This window comes from Amblyomma mixtum, chromosome 1 (assembly GCF_055824585.1).
Source record: "Amblyomma mixtum isolate Tamu chromosome 1, ASM5582458v1, whole genome shotgun sequence".
Classification (NCBI taxonomy): Eukaryota; Metazoa; Arthropoda; class Arachnida; order Ixodida; family Ixodidae; genus Amblyomma; species Amblyomma mixtum.
In genome coordinates, this window is record NC_143012.1 from 102,243,083 (window position 1) to 102,270,890 (window position 27,808).

General features: G+C 51.3%; 2 protein-coding genes and 1 long non-coding RNA gene across 4 annotated transcripts in view; 2 read left to right on the forward strand and 1 right to left on the reverse strand.

Annotated features, from left to right (window-relative positions):
* LOC149367353 (adhesion G protein-coupled receptor D1-like) overlaps positions 1–27,808 on the reverse strand; it is a 92,510-nt gene that overhangs the window by 7,069 nt on the left and 57,633 nt on the right. The gene's annotated exons all lie outside the window — the stretch shown is intronic.
* The window catches only part of LOC149367354 (uncharacterized), a 171,146-nt gene that overhangs the window by 2,648 nt on the left and 140,690 nt on the right, over positions 1–27,808 (forward strand). The window lies entirely within an intron of this gene.
* LOC149367355 (uncharacterized) lies at positions 305–27,632 on the forward strand. 2 transcript variants are annotated; one of them, XM_089555258.1, is made up of 3 exons: positions 305–5,114; positions 22,770–23,031; positions 23,411–27,632. In XM_089555258.1, the coding sequence occupies exons 1-3, from the start codon at positions 4,806–4,808 to the stop codon at positions 23,617–23,619; spliced, it is 780 nt and encodes a 259-aa protein (XP_089411384.1). In that variant the 5' UTR covers positions 305–4,805; the 3' UTR covers positions 23,620–27,632. The 2 variants fall into 2 exon arrangements, with proteins under 2 accessions (XP_089411384.1, XP_089411375.1); XM_089555249.1 differs by having other exon boundaries at positions 22,770–27,632.

A 27,808-nucleotide genomic window follows, 5' to 3' on the forward strand; every position in this document is an offset into this window, starting at 1 on the left:
GCTAGAGCCAGTAGCAGGCCCGTGCAATTTCCTTTTCATCCTTCTCTCAGTCACAACAACAACAACAACAAAGCAACTGAGGCTATGAGAGACGCCGTAGTGGAGGGCTCCGGAAATTTCGACCACCTGGGGTTCTTTAACGTGCACTGACATCGCACAGTACACGGGCCTCGAACTTCTCCTCCAAAGAAATTCAACCGCCGCGGCCGGGATCGAACCCGCGTCTTTCGGGCCAGCAGCCGAGCACCATAGCCACTGAGCCACCGCGGCGGCGTGAACGAAGACACGTACCGTTTTCACTAGACGCGCCTTTGTTCATTCCAAGCCATCGAGCTGGCATTCTGCTTCTGGCTGCCCTGCTAGACGGACGCAGAAATGGCTCGCTCCGGGCGAGGTGTTGCAACGGCCTTTGTTGGTCGGGATGAATCGGTGTCCGGACCACCTCCTGGTTATCGCTTTCTGCTACCGTCACTGCCGGCTGACGAAGGTATGCGTTTGTGTGTTTTCCTGCACGGTGATACCTCGAAGCGTCCGTATCGAATAGAGGACTTTCGTCAACCATTAGAAGATGCCGGCGTCCTTAAGGATGTGAGCGGCATTGGCGCTTACCAGATGAGTCGTCTCTGGTTAGTGAGGTTCCGCACCCCCTGAGGCGAAGGACACTGTACTTGCGGCCGGGGGCCTGAGTGTGAAAGGCGGTTACTGTGCCATTATTGACGTCAATAATGGCACAGTAATGGCACTTCAATGGCACAGTGTCGAAAGGAGATCAAGGTGAAGATTCACTGGGTGCCATTTCACATACCCAGTGAGACCCTACGGAAGGCCCTGAGCGAGTTTGGGGAAGTGATGGAAATTCGGCATGAGGAATGGAGTGTTCCAGGATTTGAATCGCCGTAGTCGACAACACGTGTCGCTCGAATGGTGCTTAAAGAGGGAGTCACGGCGGAGGAGCTACCGCATCTTTTCAAATTCTACGGGGGCTCCGTCCTTGTGGTTGTGCCCGGTAGGGCGCCTGTTTGTCTCCGGTGTCGCAGACGCGGGCATATCCGCCGCGACTGCCAGACGCCTCGCTGCACTAAGTGTCGATCGAGCCTTTGGTCATGTCCGTGAGGACTGCATACGTACGTACGCCAATGTGATAGGGGCGGCCTCAGAGGACTGTGGCGATAAAGAGGATATCATGGACATCGAGGAAGCTGAAACGACGGCCCCCTGATGACCGTCGAAAGAAGAGTGCGTCTGGGGAAGAGGGAAGCGTCTTCGACAGAAACTTGGAAACTTCGAGCAAGACGCCGAACGAGCAACGAGCTTTGAGCTACGCGACTGGAACGCCGCCGATGAGTGACCAGGCGTCTGCCATGAACGCCGAAGCGGAGCCAGTCGAGGACGAAAGGGCATCACAAGATGACATCTTCGGTCCGGCTAAGCGTGCCAAGACGGTGTTGCCATCCCCTTCACAACCTTCCACCGAGGTCAGATTGCAACGCCTTGAGCGCCAGTGGCTCAGAGCCACCGGGGCCAAGGGGAAGTATGTGCCTGAGTGTCGTTCTTCGTCCGCGTCTCCCGTGCGCAGCGCAAGGAGCGCTGATTAATCGGCCCTTCTCGGAGGGTAAGGCGTACGCCTGGTAAGGGACCTGTACCTTTTCGTGCTTAGGATTTTCAGCATGGCTTGTCTTCCGTCAAATTTAAAGTGCGGCACGTTAAACGTGCGTGGACTAGCAGCTAGACGTAAACAATGTCAGCTAAAGCGTCTGCTCTATGAGAAAGCCCTGGATATTCTTGCAGTACAAGAAACGAAGGTAGAGAGTGCGAGCGCGACAGACGCTATGGTTGCGCAGTTCAAGCCGCGATATAACGTGCGTGCTAGTCATGCAGTGGGTACATCAGCGGGCTGTGTTCTGTTAATTAAGAACAGTCTTGATATCGAGGAACAAGCAGTGGTGTGTTGCACGAGGGGAAGGTTTGTGCTCTGTGATCTGTTGTACGGGGAGGAATATTTGAGAGTTATCTGTGTGTATGCTCCTACAAAACCTCGTGAACGTCTTTTGTTTTTCCAGGAACTATGTGCGTACCTCGAATGCAATAGACTTGTCATTCTTTTGGGGGATTTCAATTGTGTTCTCAGTGCAGATGACCGATCAGGCTCAACAGTCACCGAAAGCGAAAGTGCTGTTTTCTTGAAAGAAAACATTGAAAAGTATTCACTTCAAGACGTAGCCCAGTTTGCAAAGGGCGGAATGAGGCGTCATTATACACATGTTCAAGGGCGTAGTCATGCTAGGCTAGATAGAGCTTACGCTTCCCTTGAGCTGGCGGCAATTTGCGATAACTACATCGTCGAACCGGTCACGTTTAGCGATCACTGTTGTGTCATATTCACCATGGGAAGGAGCGTGACACCTCAAGCGAAATTCAGCTGGGACTTGTGGAAGCTCAATGCAAAATTGCTAAATGACGATACGTTTCTTTTAGAAACAAAGAACGTGTTAGAAGTTCGGTTGAGTTATGGAAAAAGTTGGGCAGAAAAGTGGGAGGAATTCAAAGTTGATGTCAAAATGAGGGCTATTGAAAGGTCCGTAGAAATCAGGCACGCTGAAAAAGCGGAACAGAAGAACCTAAAACAGATGTTGAAGGAATTAATTATACAGGAAAATAGGGCTCCGGGACTATACACTGACCTTATCAGCGAGGTTAAAGCAAAGCTTGAGGTTATCGATGTGACATTGTTTCAGGGAGCTGCAATTCGTGCACGAACAGATCGCTTGCTGGCAGATGATATGCCCAGTAGGCGAAATTTGACGACAGAAAAGATACGCTAGAAGAAAAGATATCGTAGAAATTGAAAACAAAGGCATTCTGACAGACAATCCCAAGGCGATAAGGGAGGCTTTCAGTGAGCATTACCATGATTTGTTCGCTTCCAAATCGGCGGATGTGGCCTTTCAGGATGAATTTTTAAGTCTATTACCCCGACTGACCAGTGAAGACACTGACATCCTGTCTACCGACTTATCAACAGCGGAATTGGAATACGCTATTGATGAGGTTCACATGGGGAAATCGCCAGGTCGTGACGGGATAACAGCAGAATTTTATAAGGCGTTCAAACGTGAAACTGCTCTCATTTTACAACGCGTTTATGAAGAGTCGTTTAGAATTGGTATTTTACCACCGTCGTTTTCCCGTGCACATACAGTACTTATACCGAAAACTGACAATCCTGCTCAGCTTAAGGAAGTTACTGGTTATCGGCCGATAACGCTTACTAATGTTGATTATAAAATTTTTATGAAAGTATTAGCCAAACGTTTACAATCAGTTATGGACATCTTGGTTGGCCCCCACCAGACGTGTGGAATTCAAGGGCGGACCATCTTCACGAATGTTCATGTCACTCGGAGTATACTGGAATGCTGTGACGCTGACTTTAGGCGAGTCGCAATGTTGCAAATTGATTTAGAGAAGGCCTTTGACCGTGTATGTCATGACATTCTTTTTAAAATCCTCGAACATGTCTGTGTTGGAGAACTTATTTTAAAAGGGGTTAAAATGGCCTATAGTAACTGTACCACGAATCTGGTTGTTAACCGAGAGCTCACAGACAGAATTGCCGTTAGAGCATCCGTGCGGCAAGGCTGCCCAATGTCACCGCTACTTTTCGCTCTGTACCTGGAGCCACTTTGCCGAAATGTAATAAATAACAGCTGTATTCGTGGTTTCGAACTGGAAGCATGTGAAATTAAAGCATTGGCTTATGCCGATGATGTGGCAGTTTTATGTAGCGACCACAGTAGCATAGAACATGCGATGTCGGTTGTTCGTAGGTTTTGTGATGCAACCATTAGCGTTGTTAACCTGGACAAGTGTGCGGGCCTTTGGCATGGGAATTGGGCATCAGCGCCTTTGTTTCATGCAAGTGTAAAATGGTCACATGTTCCTTCCAAATACCTAGGTGTACCTCTTGACAAGTATCGAGATAACGACGACTTTTGGAAGGAGAAAATTCAAGAACTCTCCACGCGTGCACAGAAATGGTCTGGAAAGGAACTGTCTGTATTCACGCGCGCAAACATATGCAATGTATATCTGGTTTCAAAAGTGTGCTATTTGTTGCAGGTCCTTTCATGCTCTAGACTTAGCATTCAAAAGTTTCATCATCTCTTCGCAGTTTTTGTTTGGCAGTCCTCATGGGAGAGGACTAAACGTGATAATATATTTCTGCGTTTGAGAAAAGGGGGTCTTTCCTTGCCACATTTGTACCTGAGGCAGGTGGTGTCAAGATTTCTGTTTCTTCGCGATCAACCATTCGCCATTCGCTCCGAGCCGCTCGGAGCGAATGGACGTGCCTGGCCGAGCTCCCGGCAGCCGGGCATAGCCTGCCCCACCCACCCAGCCACACCCATCTGGCCCATAGGCCCCTACTGCGATTTCGGGGCTGCTTTTTGCAGTCCTGCAGCCCCGAACTTCATCCCACCGAGTTCCTCTGCGACCGCAGGCGGTTTTTTAACCGCCTTTTGCGGTTTCTGCCGCATTTTTGCGGTTTTTTCCGCAACCGCGGCCTTCCATCGCCGCGGTCGTGGAGGAGGAAGACGAAGTTGTTCCATGGAAGTAATTTCCAGAAGAAGACGTCCTCCAACTCGTTCTGTTCTGTTCCCGATTGGGCGAACCTCGCTCGAAAGCGCTCGCTGCTGTTGGGTTGCGGCTAAGTACCAGGCGGTGCTGAGTTATTCCTCGAATTTCTGCTTGATTTCTTGTGTTTTCTTCCTATTTTCTAGGGTGACTGAACGCGGGAACGTGGACTGATGTCCACAAACTCTCCCGGCCAGGGGAACACCCCCTGGTCAGCTTGTCTCGCCCCAGATGAGCTGCCTCTTGATTGTTTCCTCCGTGGCGGAGTTAGCAGCATACCGGTTGCTCTCGTCCCCGCGGATGAGGGCTCCATCAAGCTGAATAACCCCGAGGCTGTTCAGGCTGCGCTTAAATCTACCACCCCCCATTACATGAGGATTACTGACGTCCGGCAGTTCGGCCGTGGAGGGATCGTATGCAGATCGCCAGACCAGGCATGCGTAGCCGACCTGCTGAAGTGTTCGTCGTTTGCCAATCACCCGGTGAGCGCGTTCATACCTCCTCATCTGGCGTGTTCGAAAGGGCTAGTCCGTGGCGTAGACCCACGGCTAAGCGCGTCCGAGACATTAGAAAAGCTCACTTCGGCTGGCGTGATCGCCATTCACCGATGCAGTCGTGTGGTGGATGGAACAAAGGTACCGACGGAGACTGTTATTGCTACATTTGCGGGGCTGTCCTGTCCATCTGAAGTTAAGGTGTGGCCTTTGATTTTCCGTGTGGATCAATTTACATCTCGGCCCCTTCAGTGCCGTAATTGCTGGAGGTTTGGCCATAGCGCCAAGGCCTGTAAATCGAGTTTTCGCTGCTGTGGGTGCGGAGAGAGCCACGACCCCGCTGGGTGTTCTGCTCAACAAGAGAAATGCTGTTTGTGTGGCGATGGACACTCAGCAAGCCATTCCGAATGCCCAGCGCGGGCTGAGGAAGTGCAAGTACTAGACAAGTAAGCTAAACTGGGCTAGTCGGAGCAATTGCATCTTCGAAAAACGTAGCGCGAAACACAAGACACAGGTAAGGTGAAGACAGGACACGAGCGCTTCTCACGACTAAATTTTTTATTAGGAAGGATAACAGAATATATACCATAGATATGGAGGCGAAGAGAAAGAAGGAAAAAACAAAATAACAACTCAATAACAAGAACAAGACGAGGAGATAAGAGGCCGGCGATGGAAGCAGGTACATAGCATAGCAACATAAAACACGTGCACAGTTACTTGACAACCTTCTGGTTTATATTGTAACGGAAAACAGGGCGACAGGTCGCTAACCAGCAGAATGCAGCAGCCAGGCAGCCAGCGCGAGACACTTCAACGTCTTCGAAGACACTTCAGCGCCACCTGAGAACACCAGGTGGCATTACTCCCCCTCCCCCCCAAAAAAAGAAAAACGTAAAGGCGGGGTTGCAGTACGGGCAGTGGAAAGAGAAAAAAAACAAAACAGCATAAGCACACAAAAATGTACAAGGAAGGTGGGCGAAGGTGTCCCACGTGAAAACTAGCGGAACACTGAGCGTACTATCCATTACCGCGTGAAGTACGGTTTCATGCGGACAACGTGCACAACCTCAGAGCGGGGTGGGCGACGCTGAGGCTGCACAGTCCCGTCAGGAAGAACTTCGTAGGTCACTTCGGTGACACGGCGCAAAACTCGGTACGGTCCAAAGTAACGGCACATCAGTTTTTCAGATAAGCCTGGGCGGCGTACCGGGGTCCACACCCAAACTTGGTCACCCGGATGGTATTCGACGTGCCGATGACGGAGGTTGTAGCGGCGCGCATCCGTGCTCTGCTGCCGCTGAATGTGAATACGGGCAAGTTGACGTGCTTCCTCGGCGCGCTGAGCAAACTGCTCGGCGTCTGGCGTGAGTGGGTGGTCATCAGTGCAGCATGGAAGCATTGCATCCAGCATCGTCTGAACGTCACGTCCGTAGACCAGACGAAATGGTGTAAATCGGGTCGTCTCCTGGGTGGCCGTGTTGTAAGCGTATGTGACGTACGGGAGAATCTCGTCCCAGGTTTTGTGCTGCGAGTCTATGTACATTGCGATCATGTCGGCGATCGTTCTGTTGAGCCTCTCTGTGAGCCCGTTCGTCTGTGGGTGATAGACAGTGGTTTTGCGATGGTTCGTGTGACTGAGCTGGAACACGTCGCGCATGAGCTGTGCCGTAAACGCCGTACCTCGATCAGTGATTACGTGGGACGGTGCGCCATGACGCAGTACGATTTGTTGCATAAAAAACTGGGCGATCTCAGATGACGTACCGCGCTGCACCGCCTTGGTTTCCGCATACCTTGTTAAATAGTCGGTCGCGACTATGACCCATTTATGACCGGCCGATGACACAGGGAATGGGCCCAGAAGATCGATGCCGACTTGATCAAACGGCGTCCGAGGCGGTTCAATAGGTTGGAGCAAGCCCGCTGGCTTGAGAGGAGGCGCCTTACGACGTTGGCAATCGCGGCAGCCTCTGACGTAACGCTGGACGGCGTGAGAAAGTTTGGGCCAATAATACGCCTGGCGCACGCGTGCGAGTGTGCGGGCAAAGGCCAAGTGGCCGGAGGTCGGCTCATCGTGACAAGCAAGAAGGACATCGGCGCGGAGATCTGCCGAAACGACGAGGAGGTGCGCTCGGTCAACAGTGCTGGAGTTTTTCTTAAACAAAATGCCGTTCCGGAGGCAGAGGGCCGGCAGATTCCTAGAAAATTGTCGGGGTACGACAGAAGCTCGGCCCTCCAGATAATCAATGATAGGTCGCAGGTCTGGGTCAGCTCGCTGTCGGGTCATAAAGTCTAAGTCGCTGACAACTCCAATGAAACCACTCTCGTCCTCCATGCTATCATCCGCGAACCCGACGGGTGCGCGAGAGAGTGCGTCAGCGTCTTCGTGCGTCTGGCCAGATTTCTGCACAATGGTGTAGTCGAATTCTTGGAGGCGGAGGCTCCATCGGGCTAGGCGCCCCGATGGGTCGCGAAGATTGGCCAGCCAGCACAACGAATGGTGGTCGGTAACTACTTTGAACGGGCGGCCGTAGAGGTACGGACGAAATTTCATGGTTGCCCACACAACCGCAAGGCATTCTTTTTCTGTGGTCGAATAGTTTGTTTCAGCGCGAGAAAGCGCGCGGCTTGCATACGCGATGACCCTTTCCACGCCACCTTGGTGTTGGACGAGTACGGCGCCGAGGCCGACGTTGCTCGCGTCGGTGTGGACTTCGGTTTCAGCCTCTTGATCAAAGTGCGCAAGAACAGGGGTTGTTAGCAGTCGTCTGCGCAGCTCGGCAAAAGCCTCCTGCTGCTGGGCAGCCCACACGAACTGTGTATCATTGCGCGTGAGGTGGTACAGGGGTGCGGCAATCTTTGAAAAGTCGGCGATGAAGCGGCGGTAATATGCGCACAGACCCAAAAAACGTTGCACACTTTTCTTTGTTGCAGGAACAGGAAAGTTGGCGACGGCAGCAGTTTTCTCGGGGTCGGGCTTAACGCCATCGGCACTCACGAGGTGACCGAGAAACTTCAACTCTTTGTACCCAAAGTGGCACTTCTCGGGCTTTAGCGTTAAGTCGGCCGATCGGAGGGCATCTAATACTGTCCTCAGGCGTTCAAGGTGTTCGGCAAAGGTTTCGGAAAATACGACGACATCATCGAGATAAACCAAACAAGTTTGCCATTTTAGTCCAGCGAGAACGGTATCCATCATCCGCTGGAAAGTTGCCGGCGCTGAACATAGCCCAAAAGGTAGCACTTTAAATTCGTACAGTCCGTCGGGTGTCACGAACGCCGTTTTTTCGCGGTCCCGCTCGTCGACCTCTATCTGCCAGTACCCACTCTTTAAATCAATGGAGGAGAAGTACTGGGCGCGACGAAGTCTGTCGAGCGAGTCGTCGATACGAGGCAGCGGGTAGACGTCTTTTTTAGTGATGTTGTTGAGTTTTCGATAATCCACACAGAAGCGGAGTGTCCCATCTTTTTTCTTCACCAGAACGACAGGTGAAGACCAGGGGCTGCTAGAAGGTTGAATTATTCCATCTGAAAGCATCTCCTTGACCTGCGTTTGGATCGCCTCGCGCTCCTTCGGTGAGATACGGTACGGCTGCTGATGGACAGGGCGGGCATCGTCGGGCGTAATGATGCGGTGCTTGAGAAGAGCCGTTTGCCGGACTTTCGACGAAGAAGCGAAACAGGCAGCGTATTCGAGTAGGAGGGCACGTAGTTCTCGCTGTTGAGTCACCGAAAGGTCCGGGCTGATGTCAAGGGATGGGCGCACAGGTCTAACAGCTTCGAACGCGAAACATTCAGAAACCTCCGCTAAGGGGTCGGCGAATGCGATGGCAGTAGCACGAAAAAGGTGCCGGGGCTCGTTAGAGAAGTTAGTCACCAGGAGCTCAGAGCTGCCGTCGCAGAGATGGATGAGACTTCGCGCTGAGCAGATGCCGTGGGTGAGCAAAAGGGACAGGTTGCCTTCTGCGACCGCTGTCCCTTCACGTAGTCCGTCGCAGTGAACACTCACAAAAACACTGGCGCGTGGCGGAATCCAAACGCTCTCGGCGGATATTCGAAGGGCGGCGCGGCGTTGACAGTCATCGGAGTAAACATCAGCTTTCTCGGTAGAAAATGTGACAGTGCGCTTTCGGAGGTCAATAATAGCTCCATACTCCCGGAGAAAATCAACACCAAGGATGCAGTCACGGGAGCAGTCAGGAAGAACTAGGCAGCTGACAACAAATGTGGAGCTGCGAATTTGGACTCTTGCTGTGCATAGGCCAAGTGGAGTTACGACATGTCCGCCAGCCGTGCGAATCTGCGTGCCGGACCATGGCGTCATTACTTTTTTAAGAAGCGCCGCTAGCTTTCCGCTTAAAATCGAGAAATCAGCGCCAGTGTCAACCAAAGCACTAACCTTATAGCCATCGAGAAGCACGGGTATATCCAACGAGAATCGATCTCCGAGTTCAGGTACTGCAGTCGTTGCCTTTAAATCGCGGTCGGTCGCTGTTCGCGTTGTCGGGGGGTCTTGTTCGAATCGATTGCCAGCGGCCTCGCCCCCTGAGGTCGCTCTCTTTAGTTTTCCCGGCGGGGACTTGGCGACCGTCTCTGCGCCATCCAGGAGGAGCTTTGGGGCTGTGGCGAAGGTCGGCGTGGTGATGGAGACCGAGACTGCCGCTGGGGAATTGTCGCCATGCGCTGCTGGGTTACGTAGTCCTCGATCTCCCGGGGTCGTTGACCTCTTGGTGGACGGGGCATGTCGATAGGGAACCCCCGCAGCCCAAGCTGTCGATACGGGCACTGGCGATACAGATGACCGGGTTCCCCGCAGTGAAAGCAGAGACGCCGCCGATCTGGAGCACGCCACAGGTCCGTCTTCCGCTGGGGCGATCGTCGATTGTCGATGTAGTACGTGTCGGGGTGTGCGGAAAACAGCGAGCCTTGACTGGACGGAGGAAACTGCGCCGAAGAGGGCGCAGGACGTTGCAAGGCTTCAGCATACGTTGGACGACGGCACTCCGTGGGTAAAGCCGGCGGGTCAACGGACGGAAACGAAGGTCGCAAGGCTTGAACCTCTTCGCGGACGAGGCTAGCGAGAGAGTCGGCCGTCGGCAGGGGAGCACCGAAAAGCGCCTGGAGCTCTTCGCGCACAACGGAGCGGATCAGGTCGCGGAGATCAGGGTTAGCCCCGAAGGCAGGAAGCGGCTCTGTAAGTGAAGCGGCGAGGACCGGCCGGTCGTAGGTGGTAGAGCGCCGCAGGAGCATCTTCTCCATCGTGACCGCTTCCGTGAGAAACTCAGCAACAGTCCCAGGTGGACTGCGCACGAGGCCAGCGAAAAGTTGCTCCTTAACGCCGCGCATGAGTTGGCGCACCTTTTTCTCTTCGGGCATGGCCGGGTCAGCTCGCCGGAAGAGCCGTGTCATATCCTCCACGTACATGGCTACAGTCTCATTCGGCATTTGAATGCGAGACTGCAAAGCCCGTTCAGCCCGTTCTCGGCGATCCGTGCTGGTGTAGGTCTCCAGCAGGCGTCGGCGGAACTCGTGCCATGATGTTAGCGCATCTTCTCGGTTCTCGTACCACGTACGTGCACCATCCTCCAGGCTAAAGAAGACGTTTCGAAGCTTGGCTGCGTCGTCCCACTGGTTGAACGAGGCCACGCGTTCAAACTGGACCAGCCAGTCTTCGACGTCTTCGAGCTGACTGCCATGGAATGGTTTGGGCAGTCGCGGATTCTGCAAGGTATAGTAGGCTGCAGCTGGCATAACAGGTCGATGGGTGGGTGCTCTTGCAGACTCCAACAGCCCGTGTTCAGGAGGTAGGCCTTGGTTTCTCCGGCTAGCACGGTGCACAGGGGTGTCCACCAGCGAAGGACTGGAGCCCAGGGCATGCGGAGGAGTATTGGACATATACAGGGATCTTACCCAGCGCCTACACCAAAATATGTAACGGAAAACAGGGCGACAGGTCGCTAACCAGCAGAATTGTTGTTGTTGTTGTTGTTCACCTCATGGGATGGCGCATACCCACAGAGGGGGATCGGCCAAGAAGAGGGGTGCATAGAGAGTTTTGAGATTTTTTGCTTGTTTGTTTAGTTTTGTTTTCTGGGGAAAAATAAATAGATAAATTAAGTAATAAATAGAAATAGCAGAATGCTGGGGAAAAGAATCTTTATGAGAAAGCAGAAAGACTAAAAAGAAACAGGGCAAGCATAACGCACGCAGGAGCTGGACTCAGCAAGATCTCTAGCAGAGGGAGTTGATTAAGAAAGAAATGAATGAAAATAATAATAATAATAATAGTAACGGTGGATAGAAAAAAAAAGTAATGATGTGTAAAAAATTAAATAAATAAATAAAAAATAAAATATTAGCAAGGTAACCGTTTAGATTCCAGTAAAAAATTTTGAATGGCGGTAAAAACAGACCTGTGACTGTAACCGAGAATGGTGGCCCCAAATGACAATATGATCGGGCTGCTCAAACTAAGGCCAAGCTGTTGCAGTGGTTGCTCTAAATATCGTCGTCTCATCATGGTGAAGCGTCGACAAAACAACAAAAAATGGTCTATTGATTCTTGTTCACCACAGAATGCGCAGACGGGAGAAAGCGCCAAACCAGACCTGTGCAAATAAAAATTTAAGGGGGGGATCCGGCAGCGCAGCCTAGTTAGAGAGACTTCAAGCTGACGCGAATGGCATGATTTCCTGCTCCACGGATACTGAAGATGCAGGAAATCATCAGATCTTAAAATTGATCCTGATGTCATGCCTAACAAAATGCTTCTCCGAAACCTCGCTGCTGTGATGTACGCTGTAGCCGGGAGAATAGGTAGCACGGGGCCATTGAGGGACGCTTTTGCCAGGCTATCAGCCACTTCATTGACTGTCACACTGCTATGACCCGGTACCCATATCATATGTAAAAGGCTCAAATGGGGAGGAAGTAATGATAAGAAGGAGTTGAGGATTGGAGAATCCATAGCTGAGGCAAGGGACAAGCACAAAGAAAAGGAGTCAGTAATGACAGCCACTGCGGAGAAAGAAGGGTCTAGTTTCCGAAGAGCAAGCACCACCGCCAGAAACTCCGCTTGGAAAATTGGGGTGAAATCCGGAAGACGCACAGAAAAAGACCAATCCAGAAGAGGGCAATATATTCCCACTCCTGCCTTTTCATCACTTTGGGAGGCGTCAGTAGCAATCATGATGGAAACAGGTAGGCTTTTTAAATGGTCTTCTAATAATCCATTTAAAATGCTTGATGGTAAATGCTTTGCATTCTTCGGGAAAATGTCATCATAGACAATTTTCACGGCAGGCCCACTCTTCTGTGTCGGAAGTATGTCAGACAGGAGTACATTTAACGGGTGAAGTAAGGATTGTACCAGTACTACCTGCGGTGTATGAAATCGAGGCCAGTGGATTCCAAAAAAGAAGGTCGGCTGGCAACAAAACACAGACGAGGAACGGTGGAAACTTGAGTCATATATCGTGAGGTACGTCTGAACAGTGAGAAATTTAAATCTAGATACTAAAGGTGGAATTCGAGCTTCAAGGTAAAGCACGTCGTTAGCTACAAATTTAGGGAGGCCAAGGCACAACCGTAGAGCTTCCCGCTCTAAAAGAACAAGCGGGCGAATTTTGTAAGCAGCTGAACCAGAAAACAGCACTGATCCAAATTCTAACATTGGTCGGACGTACATAACATAAATCATTAAAAGTGCATCTCTCCGCATTCCAGACCGGGGATTGCTTAATCTACGCAACATGCCCACAGCACGAGTGCCTTTCGCTGCAACATGGTCAATGTGAGAGCGCCATGTGAGCTTGTCGTCATAAATGACACCAAGATATTTTAAAGACTGAACTTGGGGAATAATTTGTTGCTTGTAAGTTAGAGAAAGAGCAACAGGATCTTGGAGTCGGAAAACAAGGGTAGCGCAGAATGCAGCAGCCAGGCAGCCAGCGCGAGACACTTCAACGTCTTCGAAGACACTTCAGCGCCACCTGAGAACACCAGGTGGCAATATTCTGTTATCCTTCCTAATAAAAAATTTAGTCGTGAGAAGCGCTCGTGTCCTGTCTTCACCTTACCTGTGTCTTGTGTTTCGCGCTACGTTTTTCGAAGATGCAAGTACTAGAGTTGATTGACAAGCGCAGGTGCTCAAGACGTGAGGCAGTTGCAGTCATCAAAGATAGGACATCTGGCTATGCAAGTGTGGCAGCGCGGCATGCAACCGTTGTGGATTCCTCCTTGTCGCAAGCGATTGCGGCGGCTGTGGAGAAAGCAATGGCAAGTGCCATGGATCGCATAGTTGAAAATCTGTCCGCGTGCATTTCGCAGGTCATGGCATCCCAAATATCCACTTTATTGCAAGCTTCTATTGCCCCCCTTTGTGGCACAATCACTTCTCCATTGGTTGCACCTCCCCAACCTTCTGTGCCCGTGACTTCCAATCCACTGAGTCAGACTCAATCACAGCCTTCGTCTATCCCTACAACCAGTTATTCACATCACAGTGAGACAGAACTCTCATCTGAAGAGTGCGTTGATATGGAGACTGAGATGCGTGCTGAAAAGCGCAGTGCGTCTCCGATAGGTGGTGCTAGTCCGTCTTGCTCTCAGTCGAAGAATAAAAAGAATCACCCTAGATCTACACCCAAAGGCAGCATTTTGGATCAGGCGGTCTCCGCTGCGGCCCTTTCGGCGACATAGGGTCGTTGAAGGTGTTGCAGTGGAACTGCCGGTCTATTCTTTCTGCTTCAACAGATTTAGTTTGTTTAATCAGTAAATTAAGTCCAGATTTAATTGCTCTTCAGGAAACGTGGCTCTCTAAAGATTCTAGGTACAATTTACAAAATTATCGTTCTTTCAGGCTTGACCGGCCCTCAAGAGGTGGTGGGTTGCTATTGTTCGTATCCACAAAATTTTGCCACAGGGCAACTGTGTCATTTCAATATATGGACAGGCAGTGTGAAATTCAGGCACTTGATCTCAATATTCCTGGATATCAGCCACTCACTCTGGCTAATGTATATTTTCCAACAGGTGTGCATGACGTTCGGCCTCTTGATTCGTTTTTATCTAGTTGCAGGAAACAGGTTTTAATTGTTGGAGACTTCAACTCGCATCATGTTTCGTGGGGGTTTCGTACAGATCGCTGCGGTACGCTCTTATGGGACTGGGCTTGTGTGAATAACCTCATATGTTTAAATTCGGGTCTCCCCACATTTGTCCGTGGTCAGGCTCGCTCAGCGTTAGACTTGTCATTTTCTTCCCCCGGAATAACTGTGTCCTCTTGGGCGCCAGTTGACTGTGCCTCCAATAGTGATCACCTTCCGATCAGCTTCCAAGTTATGTGCCAGTTGACCTCTCCTAACAGCACACGGCGCACATTCATAAATTACGACAGTTTTAAAAATGCCCTCAAAGCAGACCTTCAGGAATTATCTCATTCCAACAGTGGAGATAATGCCATCCGCATTTGTTCAATTTTGGATGGAGCTCGTAAAAAATCGGGAGTTCTTGGTCCAGGCACATAAGGGAACATCGCCGTGCCTTTGGTGGAACGCAGAGTGCGCTCGCGATTATAGGCGCCGAAAGGCTGCTTGGAAGAAACTTCTCCATAATCAGTGTCCCAAAAACTGGATCGATTATAAGTTCGTTGCAGCTACGTTTAAGCGCACCGTATCTCGTGCAAAGGAGTTGCACGATACTGAACGCTACGAATTCCTTTCAAAATCTGGTAATAGGCGCGCTTTATTCAATTACCTAAAATCCAGGAAACTAGTCTCGTCCACCATGAACGCTGTCTCCCTAGTTCAGTCACCGGCTGAACTTGCACAGTCCCTGGAAGAGATAGGCAGAGGTCTTGAGCGCCGGTTTACGGCTCTTCTTCCTTCTCCTCAGAGATTTCTTGCCACTTTGGACGATTTCGAGGAGGTCACCCTCACTGAGCTCTCGAACACTGTATCCCGCCTTCCACCCGCGGCCCCTGGCCCTGATGGTGTGACTTCTTCTATGATTAAAATTTTGTTCGAGGAATCTCCTACCGACTTACTGGCGCTTATAAATTACTCTCTTAAGGGGCCATGGATTCCAAATGAGTGGCGTTTAGCAAAGATTATCCCGTTGCTTAAAAAGCAGGGAGATGGTTATGTGTTACACAATATAAGGCCAATTTCTTTAACTTCGAATCTCGTTAAGTTAATTGAGAGGGTGTTGCATGGTAGAATAATGTCTGTTATTTCAGAGACTGGGTTGTTGAACCCTTGCCAGATTGGTTTCAGACCAGGATGCTCTATATGGTGTGCCCATACCGATCTGGAGAGCCGCATACAGTTAGCTCGGCGCCGAAACCAATACGCAGCGCTTGTTACTTTAGATGTATCTAAAGCCTATGACAGCGTTGAGCACAGGACGCTCTTGCAAAGACTGCAGGCAGTAGGACTTCCGAGATACTTTGTGGCTTGGGTTGCTGAATTCCTTGCTGACAGGGAATTTTACTGCTTTCAGAACGGTGTTTCATCAAGCAAATTTCGACAAGAGAGAGGAGTGCCCCAAGGGGCGGTCCTCTCCCCTGTACTTTTTAACCTCTTACTCAGCAGTATTCCCTGCAGTCCTCAGGTGTCCACTTATGTGTATGCTGATGACATCGCCTTTTTTGCTTCAGAGAACGACATTTCCTCTTTGTACCAGTCCTTACAGTCCTACCTGAATGTCCTAGACCAATGGTTAGGAGACATTAATCTGTCCCTTAATGTCAATAAATGTGCTTTATTGGTTTTTCCGCTCTCTCGTCCAGTTAATATCTCTATTGTTTACCGGAACCATGTAATTCCTCAAGTGCAATGTGTCAAATACCTCGGAGTAATTTATGATCCTTCTCTTTCCCGGGTGGCCCATATCGAGCAGATCACTGTGAAAGGAGTCCGAGCAGTCGGTATGCTGCGCAGGCTGATGTGTTCGTTCTGGCATGAGAAGGCACTCACTTCTTATGGTTTATAGAATGTACGTCCGTCCAGTCTTAGAGTTCGGCTGTGTTTTATTCTCTGGTGCACCAGCGTATAAACTTCGCCCCTTGATTCTCTTGGAGCGGGAGGCGTTGCGCCTTTGTTTGGGCCTTCCAAAATTTGTGGCGAATTCCGTTTTGTACCTGGAAGCGCGTACTCCATCATTGGCTTCTAGATTTCGGCTCTTAACGGTGAAAACGTTCGTAAGAATGTGCGATTCTTCGCTCCATGCCTCCAATTTGATCTTCCTTCGTCAGCCTAGGCTATTTTTCAACGAAACCTGGTCTCGTTTCCGTACCCCTCAGATATGTTTGGTGCAATCCCTCCTGGACCCCTTAAACGTCCGCATTTCGGACATCCGTCCGGTATGCGCCAACTCATCTATTCAGATTGTCTTCGATGACATCTTTTCAAAACATGCAAAGTTAATGCCTTTTCATTTGCTCAGCGGTTTATTGCAGGATTACCTGCTGTGCTTTAAATCTCATGTGCTCATAGCGACAGACGCCTCACAGTGTGGAGAAAAGGCCGGTGGTGGCATTTTCTCCATCTCCCTTGACTGGTCATTCTCACTCCGCCTTCCCGATTACACCCCTATTTATTTGGCCGAATTTCTAGCAGTAGGCTTAGCGTTGCGCAAATTAAACAGCTCCTTGTCTTCTGTCATAATTATGACAGATTCAGTATCGTTGTGTTCCTCTCTCACCGCGCCTACAACATCTCAGGCACTTCGGTTACTCAAATGCTTGGTTCCACCCCACGTGTGTTCATTACGGTTGGTCTGGGTGCCTGGGCACAGAGGAATCCATTTGAATGAGGTTGCTGATACCCTGGCGAAGGCATCTCTTCAAGGCCCAGTCGTATCTGTGCTTCCACCCAGCGCATATATTACCGCGGCCAGGTTTCGCAGGTATCTGCTCTTGAAAGAATTCGCAGCATCAGCTCTCACCTCCTCTCCCGAATTCCGGCATCTCCTTTACCCGTGGTGCAGTAAAGGATGGCGATCACGCAAGCTTGAGGTTTCCTTCACGCGTCTACGTTGTCGCGTGCCTCTTTTAAACTTCTACCTTTATAGATCTGGTCTGGCGGTCTCCCCATTGTGCCCGTTCTGCGGAGAACCCGAAACGATAGATCATTTCTTGTTGACCTGCCGCCGTTTCTCCTCTTTACGGAGCCGCCTGCTGGAGCTTCCGTTACGACAGCTTGGTCTAAGTCTGTCAGCTGGGGTTGCTCTGTCTCTTGGGGCTTCCTCCCTTGGGCACAGCAACTGGAATGTGCTCTCCGCCATGCAAAACTTCCTTACAGACACTAAAGGGCTGCCGTCTTAAGCTGTGCTCTTTCTCATGATAAATATTTCTCTGGAATGAAAGCTTTCTGAAACGTGGAATATTTAGCCCCGTTCTCTATTTCAGTCACCGATCTCACAGCATTTGTTTAGCCTATTTCAATTACACATCTGATATCCTTTCATTTATTTCCTAATTGCTATTATTATCATGATTATTTTATTTTTCCCCACCATTATTTTCTTGTTTAACATTTTGTACACCTATCAGTTGTCGCCTGTGTCTTGGCCAATCCCCCGCAGTGGGTATGCGCCATTTTCTAGAGGACAACAACAACAACAACAATCGGCTGCCCAAACCATCTTTTAGTCAAAACGGTGTCAAGCTAATCCCTGTGGCGCTAGTCCCTGTAGGAGATAGAGTAATTAAAATAAAAAACTCTCGATTGATCCAGGAGCAGCTGAAGGCAGCCACCAGCCACTATCTTGAGATTTCGGAGGTGCGACCATTTGGCAAGAGAGGAATTTTATGCAAATCGGCTCACTTGGATTGCGTTGCTGATTTGCTGCAGTGCACCTCTTTCGCCTCACTACCGGTGAATGTATTCATTCCAGAGCAGCTAGCCTGCGTAAAAGGAATTATCCGCGGTGTGGATCCTTCCGCTACACCAGGGGAAATTCCTTTCAGTTTACCGCTGCAGCAGAGAGGCTGGAGGCTCTCGAACACCAACGGAGTCGGTTATTGCAACATTCGCAGGGTACTCTTGTCCGTCCGAGATCAAAGTTTGGCCTATTGTGTACCGTGTAGACCCACTGCAGCCCCGTCCTTTACAATGTAAGAATTGCTGGCGGTTCGGTCACAGTGCCAAATCTTGCAAGTCCGCAACGCGCTGTCGCGTTTGTGGCGGTGATCATGCACACGACATTTGCACTTCTGAGTCGCTTAGCTGCTGTCTTTGCCACTCTGATCACACAGCTGACGACCCCACCTGCCCGAAGCGTGCCGATGAGCAGAACGTCTTGGACATTATTCAGCGTGACAGGTGCTCGCGCGCTGATGCATATGCCCGCCTTGACAGACGGCAGTGCTCATACGCAAGTATTGCCCGCACGACCACTGCTGATGTGGAGGCAGCCTTAACTAAGTCCGTTGTTGCTGCGGTGGAGAAGGCTGTTGCTGGCGTACTTGACCGCATGATCAGTACGTTCAGCGATGCCTTGTCCCAGGTCATTTCCGCGCAGGCTGCTTCATCGGCTTTAAGTAACCTCAACTCGTCTACCTGTCCTCCCTCCTCTGCCACTGCTGCTCTTCAGCCCACCACCCCTTCTGCCTCCACGTCCGTCGGTGTAAATGACTCTGACCAAGTCCCCCTCTCTAACGATTGTGAGTCAGATGTTGAAATGACTACTCCATCTCAGAAGCGTCGTGCTTCCTCTTCTCCATCGAAATCTGACCATCATCACGGTAAGACTAAGAAAAGTTCGCCTGGAATTCCAAAGAAAACAGATGTGTTGAAAGAGGCTGTTGCGGCTACGTTTTTAAAGCAATAATCATGGCGGGAATATCTGTTCTACAGTGGAATTGTCGCTCTATATCATCTTCTTTCCCCGATTTACAGCAGCTTATACTAAACCATAGTCCAGACATTATTTTAATACAGGAGTCGTGGCTCAATCCTAATCGCCCATTTGCAATTAAAAATTTCTCCGTTTTTAGAAATGATCGCCCAACCGGCAGGGGTGGGGGCTTACTAACATTGATTTCAACGAAACTGTATCATCGTGCTAAAGTGTCTCACAAAATTATGAGACCTGATTGTGAGATACTTGCCGTTGAAATCATTATTCCGCAGTGCGCCCCTGTTACGGTGGCAAATATCTACTTCCCCGCAGGAGTCCGTAGGACGGATGAGCTCGATGCGTTACTGCGCATCAGCAGACGAGTAGTTCTAGCTGGGGACTTCAATTCACATCATGTAATTTGGGGTTTCAGATCAGACTTTAGCGGGAAATTACTTTGGTCTTGGATGTCAGCAAACGGCGTGTGCTGTTACAATAGTCGCGCCATAACTTACATGAGGGCTAATTCTCGATCAGCTATTGATTTAACGCTAGCAACTAATGGTACAGCTTTATCTTCGTGGTGTACAGTTGACTGCGGTACGTCCAGTGACCACTCCCCAATCACTTTCACTATTTCGTGCAGTCCAGTCAGGGCGACTGGTTCGCCACAAAAATTTATAAATACTACACTGTTCAAGAACCTTCTAGGTGAGACCCTCTCGTCTGTTGCCCCCTCCGATAATTCTGACGGGGGCCCTCAGGTATTAAATTCTGTGTTAGACGCCTCTTGGCGAGCAGTCTTTACAGTCCGGTCAGGCGTTGTAAATAAGACTCCTTCCAGTTGGTGGAATGACGACTACGAAAAAGCCTATCGTCGAAGGAAAGCTGCATGGAAGAGTCTAACGCACAACCAGTGCCCAAAGAACTGGATAAATTACAAATTCTTTGCAGCCTCTTTTAAAAGAACAATATCTAAGGCTAAGGATGATTACAATGCCAGCCTGAACACCTATCTGTCTAATCCTGTCAACCGGAAGTCTCTTTATAGATTCATGGAACGTACTCATGTGCTGCCCTCTTCGCACATCTCTCAGTCCACAGTATTGCCACCTCGGGACGAAAAAGATATACTAGAGTCCATAGCTCAAGGCCTTGCGGTGCGTTTTCGAGCTCGCACTACCTTTCCATCAACCCCGTTTCATTTGGGTGGAGACTTCACTAAGGTATCTGTATCGGATTTAGCGTCCGTAGTTAATTGCCTGCAATCTGCTGCCCCTGGGATTGATGGAGTAACAGTTGGCATGCTTAAAATCCTAATGCAAGATTTTACCCCGTACCTATTGCAGACTGTGAGCTGGTCTTTGGAAAAAGCCTGGATTCCACAAAATTGGAAAACAGCGAAAATTATTTTATTGCAGAAAGAGCAGGGGAAGGGTTTTGATCTCGACAGTATTTGGCTGATTGCTCTCACATCAAATTTGGTTAAGCTTGTAGAACGGATAGTCTTCAGCCGCCTCACGAGTCATATTCTGAGTCTTCAAGGATTTAGTGAGGCTCAGATTGGTTTCCGCCGGGGGTGTTCGGTTTTGACCGCGCACATAGACTTAGAGAGCCGTATTAAGGTTGCTATGAGGCAAAATGAGGTATCAGCTGTGGTTACTTTACATATTTGCAAAGGCCTATGACAGCGTTGAACCCAGCATTTTGCTTCATCAACTGGCTAATGTACAACCTCATTTGTACCTATTTGCGTGGATAGGAGAGTTCTTAAAGAATAGAGCGTTTTTTTGTTCTAAGGGTACGTTAACTTCTACAACATACGCCCAGTCTAGAGGTGTCCCACAAGGCTCCGTTCTTTCACCGTTATTGTTTAACATACTAATGCGTGATATCCCTATTCACCCAGCCGTCAAAGTTTATGTGTATGCGGATGATATTGCTTTTTTCGCTTCTGCCGAAGACATTCATTTCCTGTACCAATTACTGCAAGAGTATTTAAATGCTCTGGAAGTTTGGCTAGACAGCATAAAGTTAACTTTAAATGTGAACAAGTGTGCCGTCCTTGTTTTCCCACAAGCAACCCCTCTTTACATCTCTCTGTCGTATCACTCTATCCTCATCCCGCAAGTTGATTCAACAAAATACTTGGGTATAATATATGACCCGCATTTAGACTGGCGGCCACACATTAGAAGCATTGCGCTTAAGGGTGAGCGTGCCCTCGGCCGGTTGGTGAGGATCAGCAACAAAAAATTCGGTATGCGACGAGACACTCTACTACTTCTTTATAAGACCTATGTACGGCCAATCCTTGAATTCGGCTCCGTTCTCTTTTCTGGGTGCCTAAAGTACAAGCGTGAACCCCTGTTTGTTATGGAGCGACGCGCTCTGCGCCTTTGCTTAGGTCTGCCTAAATCAGTAGCTAATGCTGTGTTGTACTTGGAGGCGCGGATACCTGATCTCAATTCCCGGTTTGAGCTTATCACTGTGCGGACATTTTTAAGGTCTTTGGAGCCTGTTCCTGGATTGGCTAACCCTATATTTACAACGAACCCAACTCTCTTCTTTGGTACTCCCTGGCCTCGGTATAAGCTCCCTCAGGTGGTGTTCACTAACTCCCTGCTGTCACATATTTATGTATCAATGAGATCTTTAGTACTAGTCAACCACAGGCGGGCTGACACGGCAGTCTTCTTTGACAACACCCTCCCAAGGAATGCTAAGAACCTGCCCGCCAATATGTTAAATGGGCTCATAGAAGAGTACCTAGACAATTTTCCTAACCATATTGCCGTCTATACAGATGCCTCCCAGCAAAATGAAAAGGCCGCTATTGGTATTTACTCAAGGGCTCTTGATTGGAGCTACTCATTTCGGGCCCCTGACTATACCCCTATTTTTGTAGCTGAGTTCCTGGCCATTGAGTTGGCCTTAATAAGGATTCCCTGTAGTATCACTCGGGTTATTATACTCTCAGACAACCTTTCTGTTTTGGCAGCGCTCGAAACCTCGAGTTATACTCCTATGAGCCGTTCCCTTCAATTTTTTATTCCTCCACATGTTTCAGAAGTTCGCTTTCACTGGGTCCCTGGGCACTGTGGCATTGTTTCTAATGAGAGGGCTGATTTTTTAGCAAAGTCTGCCCTTGATGGTCCTATTGTCCCTTTCGTCCCAAATACTATTTACTTGACTCTAGCACGCTTTCAGCGATTCCAGCGTTTCCTCACCTTGAGCCATGAGCCTCTCCTCGCTGCAGCGGATTTTCAACACCTGGCATTTCCTTGGAGTGTGCGGATGTGCAGTTCGAGGCAATGTGAGGTGTCCATGACCCTTTTGCGCTGCAGGATACCGCGGCTAAATCTTTATTTATGCCGATCGGGGCTTTCGATATCCAACCTTTGTGAGTCTTGTGGCGAAATTGAGTCTATAGAACATTTTTTCCTCTCCTGCCGGCGGCTCGCTGCTCTCCGTAGAATTTGCCTGGAGATCCCCCTCGCTCGGCTTGGGCTTCCTCTATCTATTCCGATTCTCTTATCCTTCGGAGCAAGCGCCAAGGGATATGCTCTGAAACCAGTGTTCGATTCTATTCACGATTATATAATTTCATCTGGTAGATTCCTCTGCTAGAATGTGAATTCACAACTTTTCTTTCTCCGTATTTTTTTTTGTATTGTACAAATTCTAGCTCTGCGTCCCAAATTTTAGATTTAATTATACTCCATTCCCTGTACATGAGTGCGTTTGTATCCGCTATGCACCCTGGCCAATCTCCCGCCGTGGGTATGTGCCATTCAGCCCGAGGACATCATCATCATCATCATCATCGGCTGCCCTGCTGCCTCGGGGTCCTCCGGGGCGCGGTTTTTTGCTGCCGCCCGCGGTCGCGGACGTTCCCGGACCTCCCGCGACCTACTCCTGCGGCCGCCTCGCGGTTCTTCACCTGCTGCGAGGTGGGGCTGGCCTCTGGGCCTCGATCTTCACCTACCACTAACCTGCGACTGCGGGGCTGCCCTCGGCTGCCCCGTTCGCGATCCGGGACTGCGGCTTCCAGGTCCGGGTGAGCCGCTGGCCGGTTTTCTGCCGCATTTCGCGGTTTTTACCGCGTTTTTGGGGCTCCGGACTTAGCCGCGGCTGCCTTTCGCCGCGATCGAGGACGAGGAGGAGGAAGTTGTCCTCCCGGCCTTCTCGGCTGCCCTGCTGCTCGGGGCTCGTTCCGGTCGTGGTTTTCGGCTGCGGCCCGCGATCCCGGTCGCTCCCTCCAACCGAAGCGACCGATTCCTGCGGCGGGCTCGCCATTTTTGAGCCTTTTTTCCACCTTTGCTCAAGCGGGGCTTTGCCATCGCCCCGTGCTGCCGGGCCTCGTTCGGGACCTGGCACTTAGCCCAACTCACTAGCGAGGCCTAAAACACAGCCCCGCCCTGTCCCGCTGGTTGCAGGGCTGGCTCTCGCCCGCGTCTGCGCGGATGACTTCACCGAGCCACTCTCCCTCTGCTTCGCCCTTGGGGCGGGACCAGCCGTTGGTGTCGCTGCACCGCCTGTCCCCGGACACTGGTTCGAGCCCCGGACGTTCGGGCGCGGGTGCCGCGACGCCCCGCTCGGATTTTTCCGATGCCGGCGACGCCGTTCTTGCGGGCGTACCGGATGACACTCTGCGGCCGGTTGAGACCACGTCTTCTGCCGGCACTTCCAACTCTGCGGCCGCCCCGAGTCCGTGCGGTGCTTCTCGCGCCGCGCCGACCTCTGGCGATGACCTTCCTACGGAGGTCCCCTGCCCGGAAGACGCCGGGCTTGGGACCGTTCCGGACCAATCGGATCCCTCCCCGGGGGAGCCAGCGGGAGCCAGGCTCGACCTGGCGTTTGCAGCCATGCCTGATTTTGCTGCCGTCACTGCTCTTCAGGAGCGCCTCACGGCGTTCCTGAACAGTGACAAGAACAAAGTTCCCGTTCACGCCCAAACCACTATTTCTCAGATGTTCGGGGAACTTGTCCTGCGCTGCGCAGAGTACCGGGCGCTGGCCTCGGACGCGAGGGGTCGAGCGGAGGTCCTCCGGACCATGTGGGGCACGGAGCGGCGCGACGCCGCTGAGGCCCGGTCCCGGGCTTCTGCGGCGGAGACCAGGCTGCGCGCCGGCCCGCCTCCATCCGCCACGCCCACATTTGCGGACATCGTGCGGGGCAACATCCATCCTGCCCCCGCACCATCGGCTCCGTCTGCGACGCCTCTTCCACCCTCCTCTGCTGCTCACCGACAGACCGTAAGCCACGTCGCCTTTCTAACACCTACCACCCCCGCGACAACACCAACACAATTAATCCAAACTAAACTATCAAGCGTAACATCATCCCCGAGGACGAGGGCATCGGCCCCGTCCAATTTAAGCCCACATCTACAGGCGTTACAGTAATAGCCAAAACTCGCGACACATTACGTAACCTATCAGCAGCAGTTCGCAACAATGCGGTGACAAACAAAGCAATGGCAGTGAGGGTGGCAGAGCGACGTCAGCCCCACATTCGCGTGTGGGGCGTCGATCCGGACGTCGCGGACGACGCTGTTATATCCCAAATTGTCGCGAAGAACACTGACCTCGCTATCGACGCCTCTTCCATGCTGAGGCGCTACACGTTCCGGGCTCGCAACGGAACGAAGACCCACATCTTGTCGGCGAGCCCGGAAACGTTCAAAAAGATCTTGTCCAGGGGGCGACTGACAATAGGGTGGTCCTCGGCCCACGTGGAGGAGGACCTCCACGTCCCTTTGTGCACCTTTTGTGCACATTACGGGCACTCGCGCCGCAATTGCTGCCAAGCCTCGGATCCGTCGAGGGCGGCTTGCACAAACTGCGCCGGGGCGCACGTCGTTGCCGACTGTCCCGCTTCCGGCGCTGCTGCTGCGGTGGCCTGCGCGGCGTGCAGGCGCGCGGGACGGGACTGTCCTCCCCACAGGGCAAGGGAGTGCCCCATCCTTGCGGAGCGCATCGCGAGGATGCGGTTGAGGACGGACTATGCGTGACACTCGCCACTTTCACACACACCACGAGGAGCGGAGGACCGTGCTCCATTACTTAACCTCACACCTCTTACGGCGCCCAGCACTTCGCTTGCGGCGCCGTACCACTTCTCCTCTTTCGCTTCTTCCTCTTTCTTCCTTCATAGACCGCACACCTTCATTCACTAATACCTATGTTAAACCTCTTCCTTCCTTCTTTCTCCAGGAACGCGGCATAACCGTGTTCCTTTTTTACTTCCTTACCTTTTCCACATCCCATTTCCTTCTTTCACTCCAACTTCAGCGGTCTGTCTTTTCATTACACATTAAAGCCACGGTTCCTCCGCTCCTCGACTCATGCACACAACACTCTCACCTTCACACGTCACACAAACACCGGGCGCAACACGGTCCATTCCTCTGCTTACACTTTACACTACATTACCCGTCTCCCTCCCTCTCATTCCCACAGTCACATACTTTTCTCTTCTTCCTATTCACACTCTCGTGTTCGACTTTCCTGCCTTCTTCACTACACTCCATAACACGTCGCGTTCTTGCTTCACTTGTAAATTCACTCATCCCCCACAACACATCGCCGCAATGCCTTCCTTAACTTTTTCATTCATACAAGCAAATTTGGATCATTGCAGGAACGCCACCCCGGTATTGGTCGAAAGATTACGGGAGGGAGACTTTCATTTCGCTCTCATCTCTGATCCATACACACGCGCAGACATCATCACAGGTATACCACCGGAGTGGACCGTGTTCGCCGCCCAGTCCAGTCCCCGTTCTGCCATCATTGCAAGACACCACCAATACGACATGTTTCCCATCACAGTCACGACACGCGTTGTAGCCGTCATCTGTTCCACGGCCACCGCATCGTGTTTATTAATTTCAGCCTACGCTCCACCGCACACACCAATGACTCAGACATTTGATGACATTAAACACGCACTCATCCTCACGGAGGGAATGCCGGTCGTCTTGGGGGGCGATTTCAACGCCAAACATACGGCCTGGGGACCACATATTTGTGATATCAGGGGAGGGGAGCTGCTAAATTTCGCAATGTCCTCAGGCCTGTTAATTTTAAACGATCCGGCATCCCCTCCGACGTACTCCACACCATACACAGACAGTTGGATTGATATAACATTCGCTTTCACTCACATGCTCACGTTACCTTACACATGGTTGGTTTCTGAAACAAGTACACTTTCCGAACATAAACACATTGAAGTTATATTCGGAACACGTTCTACATCCAGACAGCGCAGACTTACATACAGAGGAACTACACGACTACTACATGACATGTCACAAGATCCATTCTTCGATGCGGTGGCCGGCGTCCGTTTGGCTTCGGCGGACGCCATTGACACAATCATTGACAAATTACACCTCATCATTGACAAATCACGCGAGAAACACTCATCCTTCAGACCCGCACCAACACAAACACATCTCCCTGCGTCGTGGTGGACACCTCAACTTACATCTGAAAGATCACGTGTGCGTGCACTACGACGACGCTACCAACGCACAAAACACAACCCAATCAGACAACACTACGGACACATTTATTACACTGCTCTCCGCGTCTACAGACAACACATCGACGAGGCACGCCACATAGACACACAGACGTTAGCCCGAGATTTTATTAAGAGCGGAGTATTCGGCCGACCTTTCAAAATTGCCTTCCAACGTTTACGTGCACCACTCACACTACCACCAATACAGCGACCAGACGGAACACTAACAACATCACTACTCGAAACCGCCAACACACTGCTTGCCGCACACGTTGCCACAGACGACATCACATCAGACCTACCACAGCACACGCACATAAGATCATTGGCACAGGACGCCTCCCTGGGCGGCCCCGGCGACGTGCCCTTCACTTACGGCGAGATAGACATGGCGGTCTCTCGCATAAAGCAGGGCACGGCGTCGGGCCTCGACGGCCTCGACGGCCTCACGCCACGTGTCGTCACTACACTCTGGACACAACACCCTCAATTCTTCATAACAGTATTCTCGACGGCCCTTCGCTTCGGTCATTTCCCGGTGGCGTGGCGAAAGGGCCGCATCATTTTCATACACAAACCTGGCCCACCAAAATTTACTCCATTCAAACCGATTCGGCTTCACCAGACAGCGAAGCGCCGTACAGGCGCTTTACGCTTTAGTTTCTAAATTACGAGGGTTCCGCGCAGACGGCCTCCACGCCGTACTAATTTCGATCGATTTCAGGGGCGCCTTCGACAGTGTATGGCATCCCCTCGTGCTCAGTTCTCTCGCACAATGGGGATGTCCGAGAAACCTCTGCGCACTGCTCCGGTCCTTTCTATCGGACCGCGAGGTGGTGTTCCGCTCTAATGCGGGCGACGCGGTTGCGCGTCCCACCTCGGGGAGCCCGCAGGGATCTCCGCTGTCACCGCTCCTCTGGAACATAGTTGTGCGTGGATTGCTCGAGCTGCCGATGCCAGAGGGTGTGTCGCGCTCCAGGCCTACGCAGACGACGTTGTCGTCATTGTGCCTGGCAGTTGCAGGAAACAGCTTACGGCTCTCGCGGAGGAGGCACTCGGCCGAGTAGCCTCGTGGGCGAAGGGGGCAAGGGTTTCCATCAGCAGGGAGAAGACGGTGTGCCTTCTCATCTCTCCCCCTCCCCCTCCCCCCCCCCCCCCCCCCCCCCCCCCCCCCCGGGGGAGTATGGGACGCACGCCTCCCGCTATTCGCCTCGACGGAGCCCGCCTGCAATTCAGGCCCTCCGTTCGAGTGCTAGGCGTTGTCTTCGACCGCACCTTGTCCTTCATAGCTCACGGGGATT

Coding starts and splice junctions, on each gene's coding strand:
- LOC149367355 (XM_089555249.1), top strand. CDS start 23,438: ATGACTTCACCGAGCCACTCTCCCTCTGCTTCGCCCTTGGGGCGGGAC.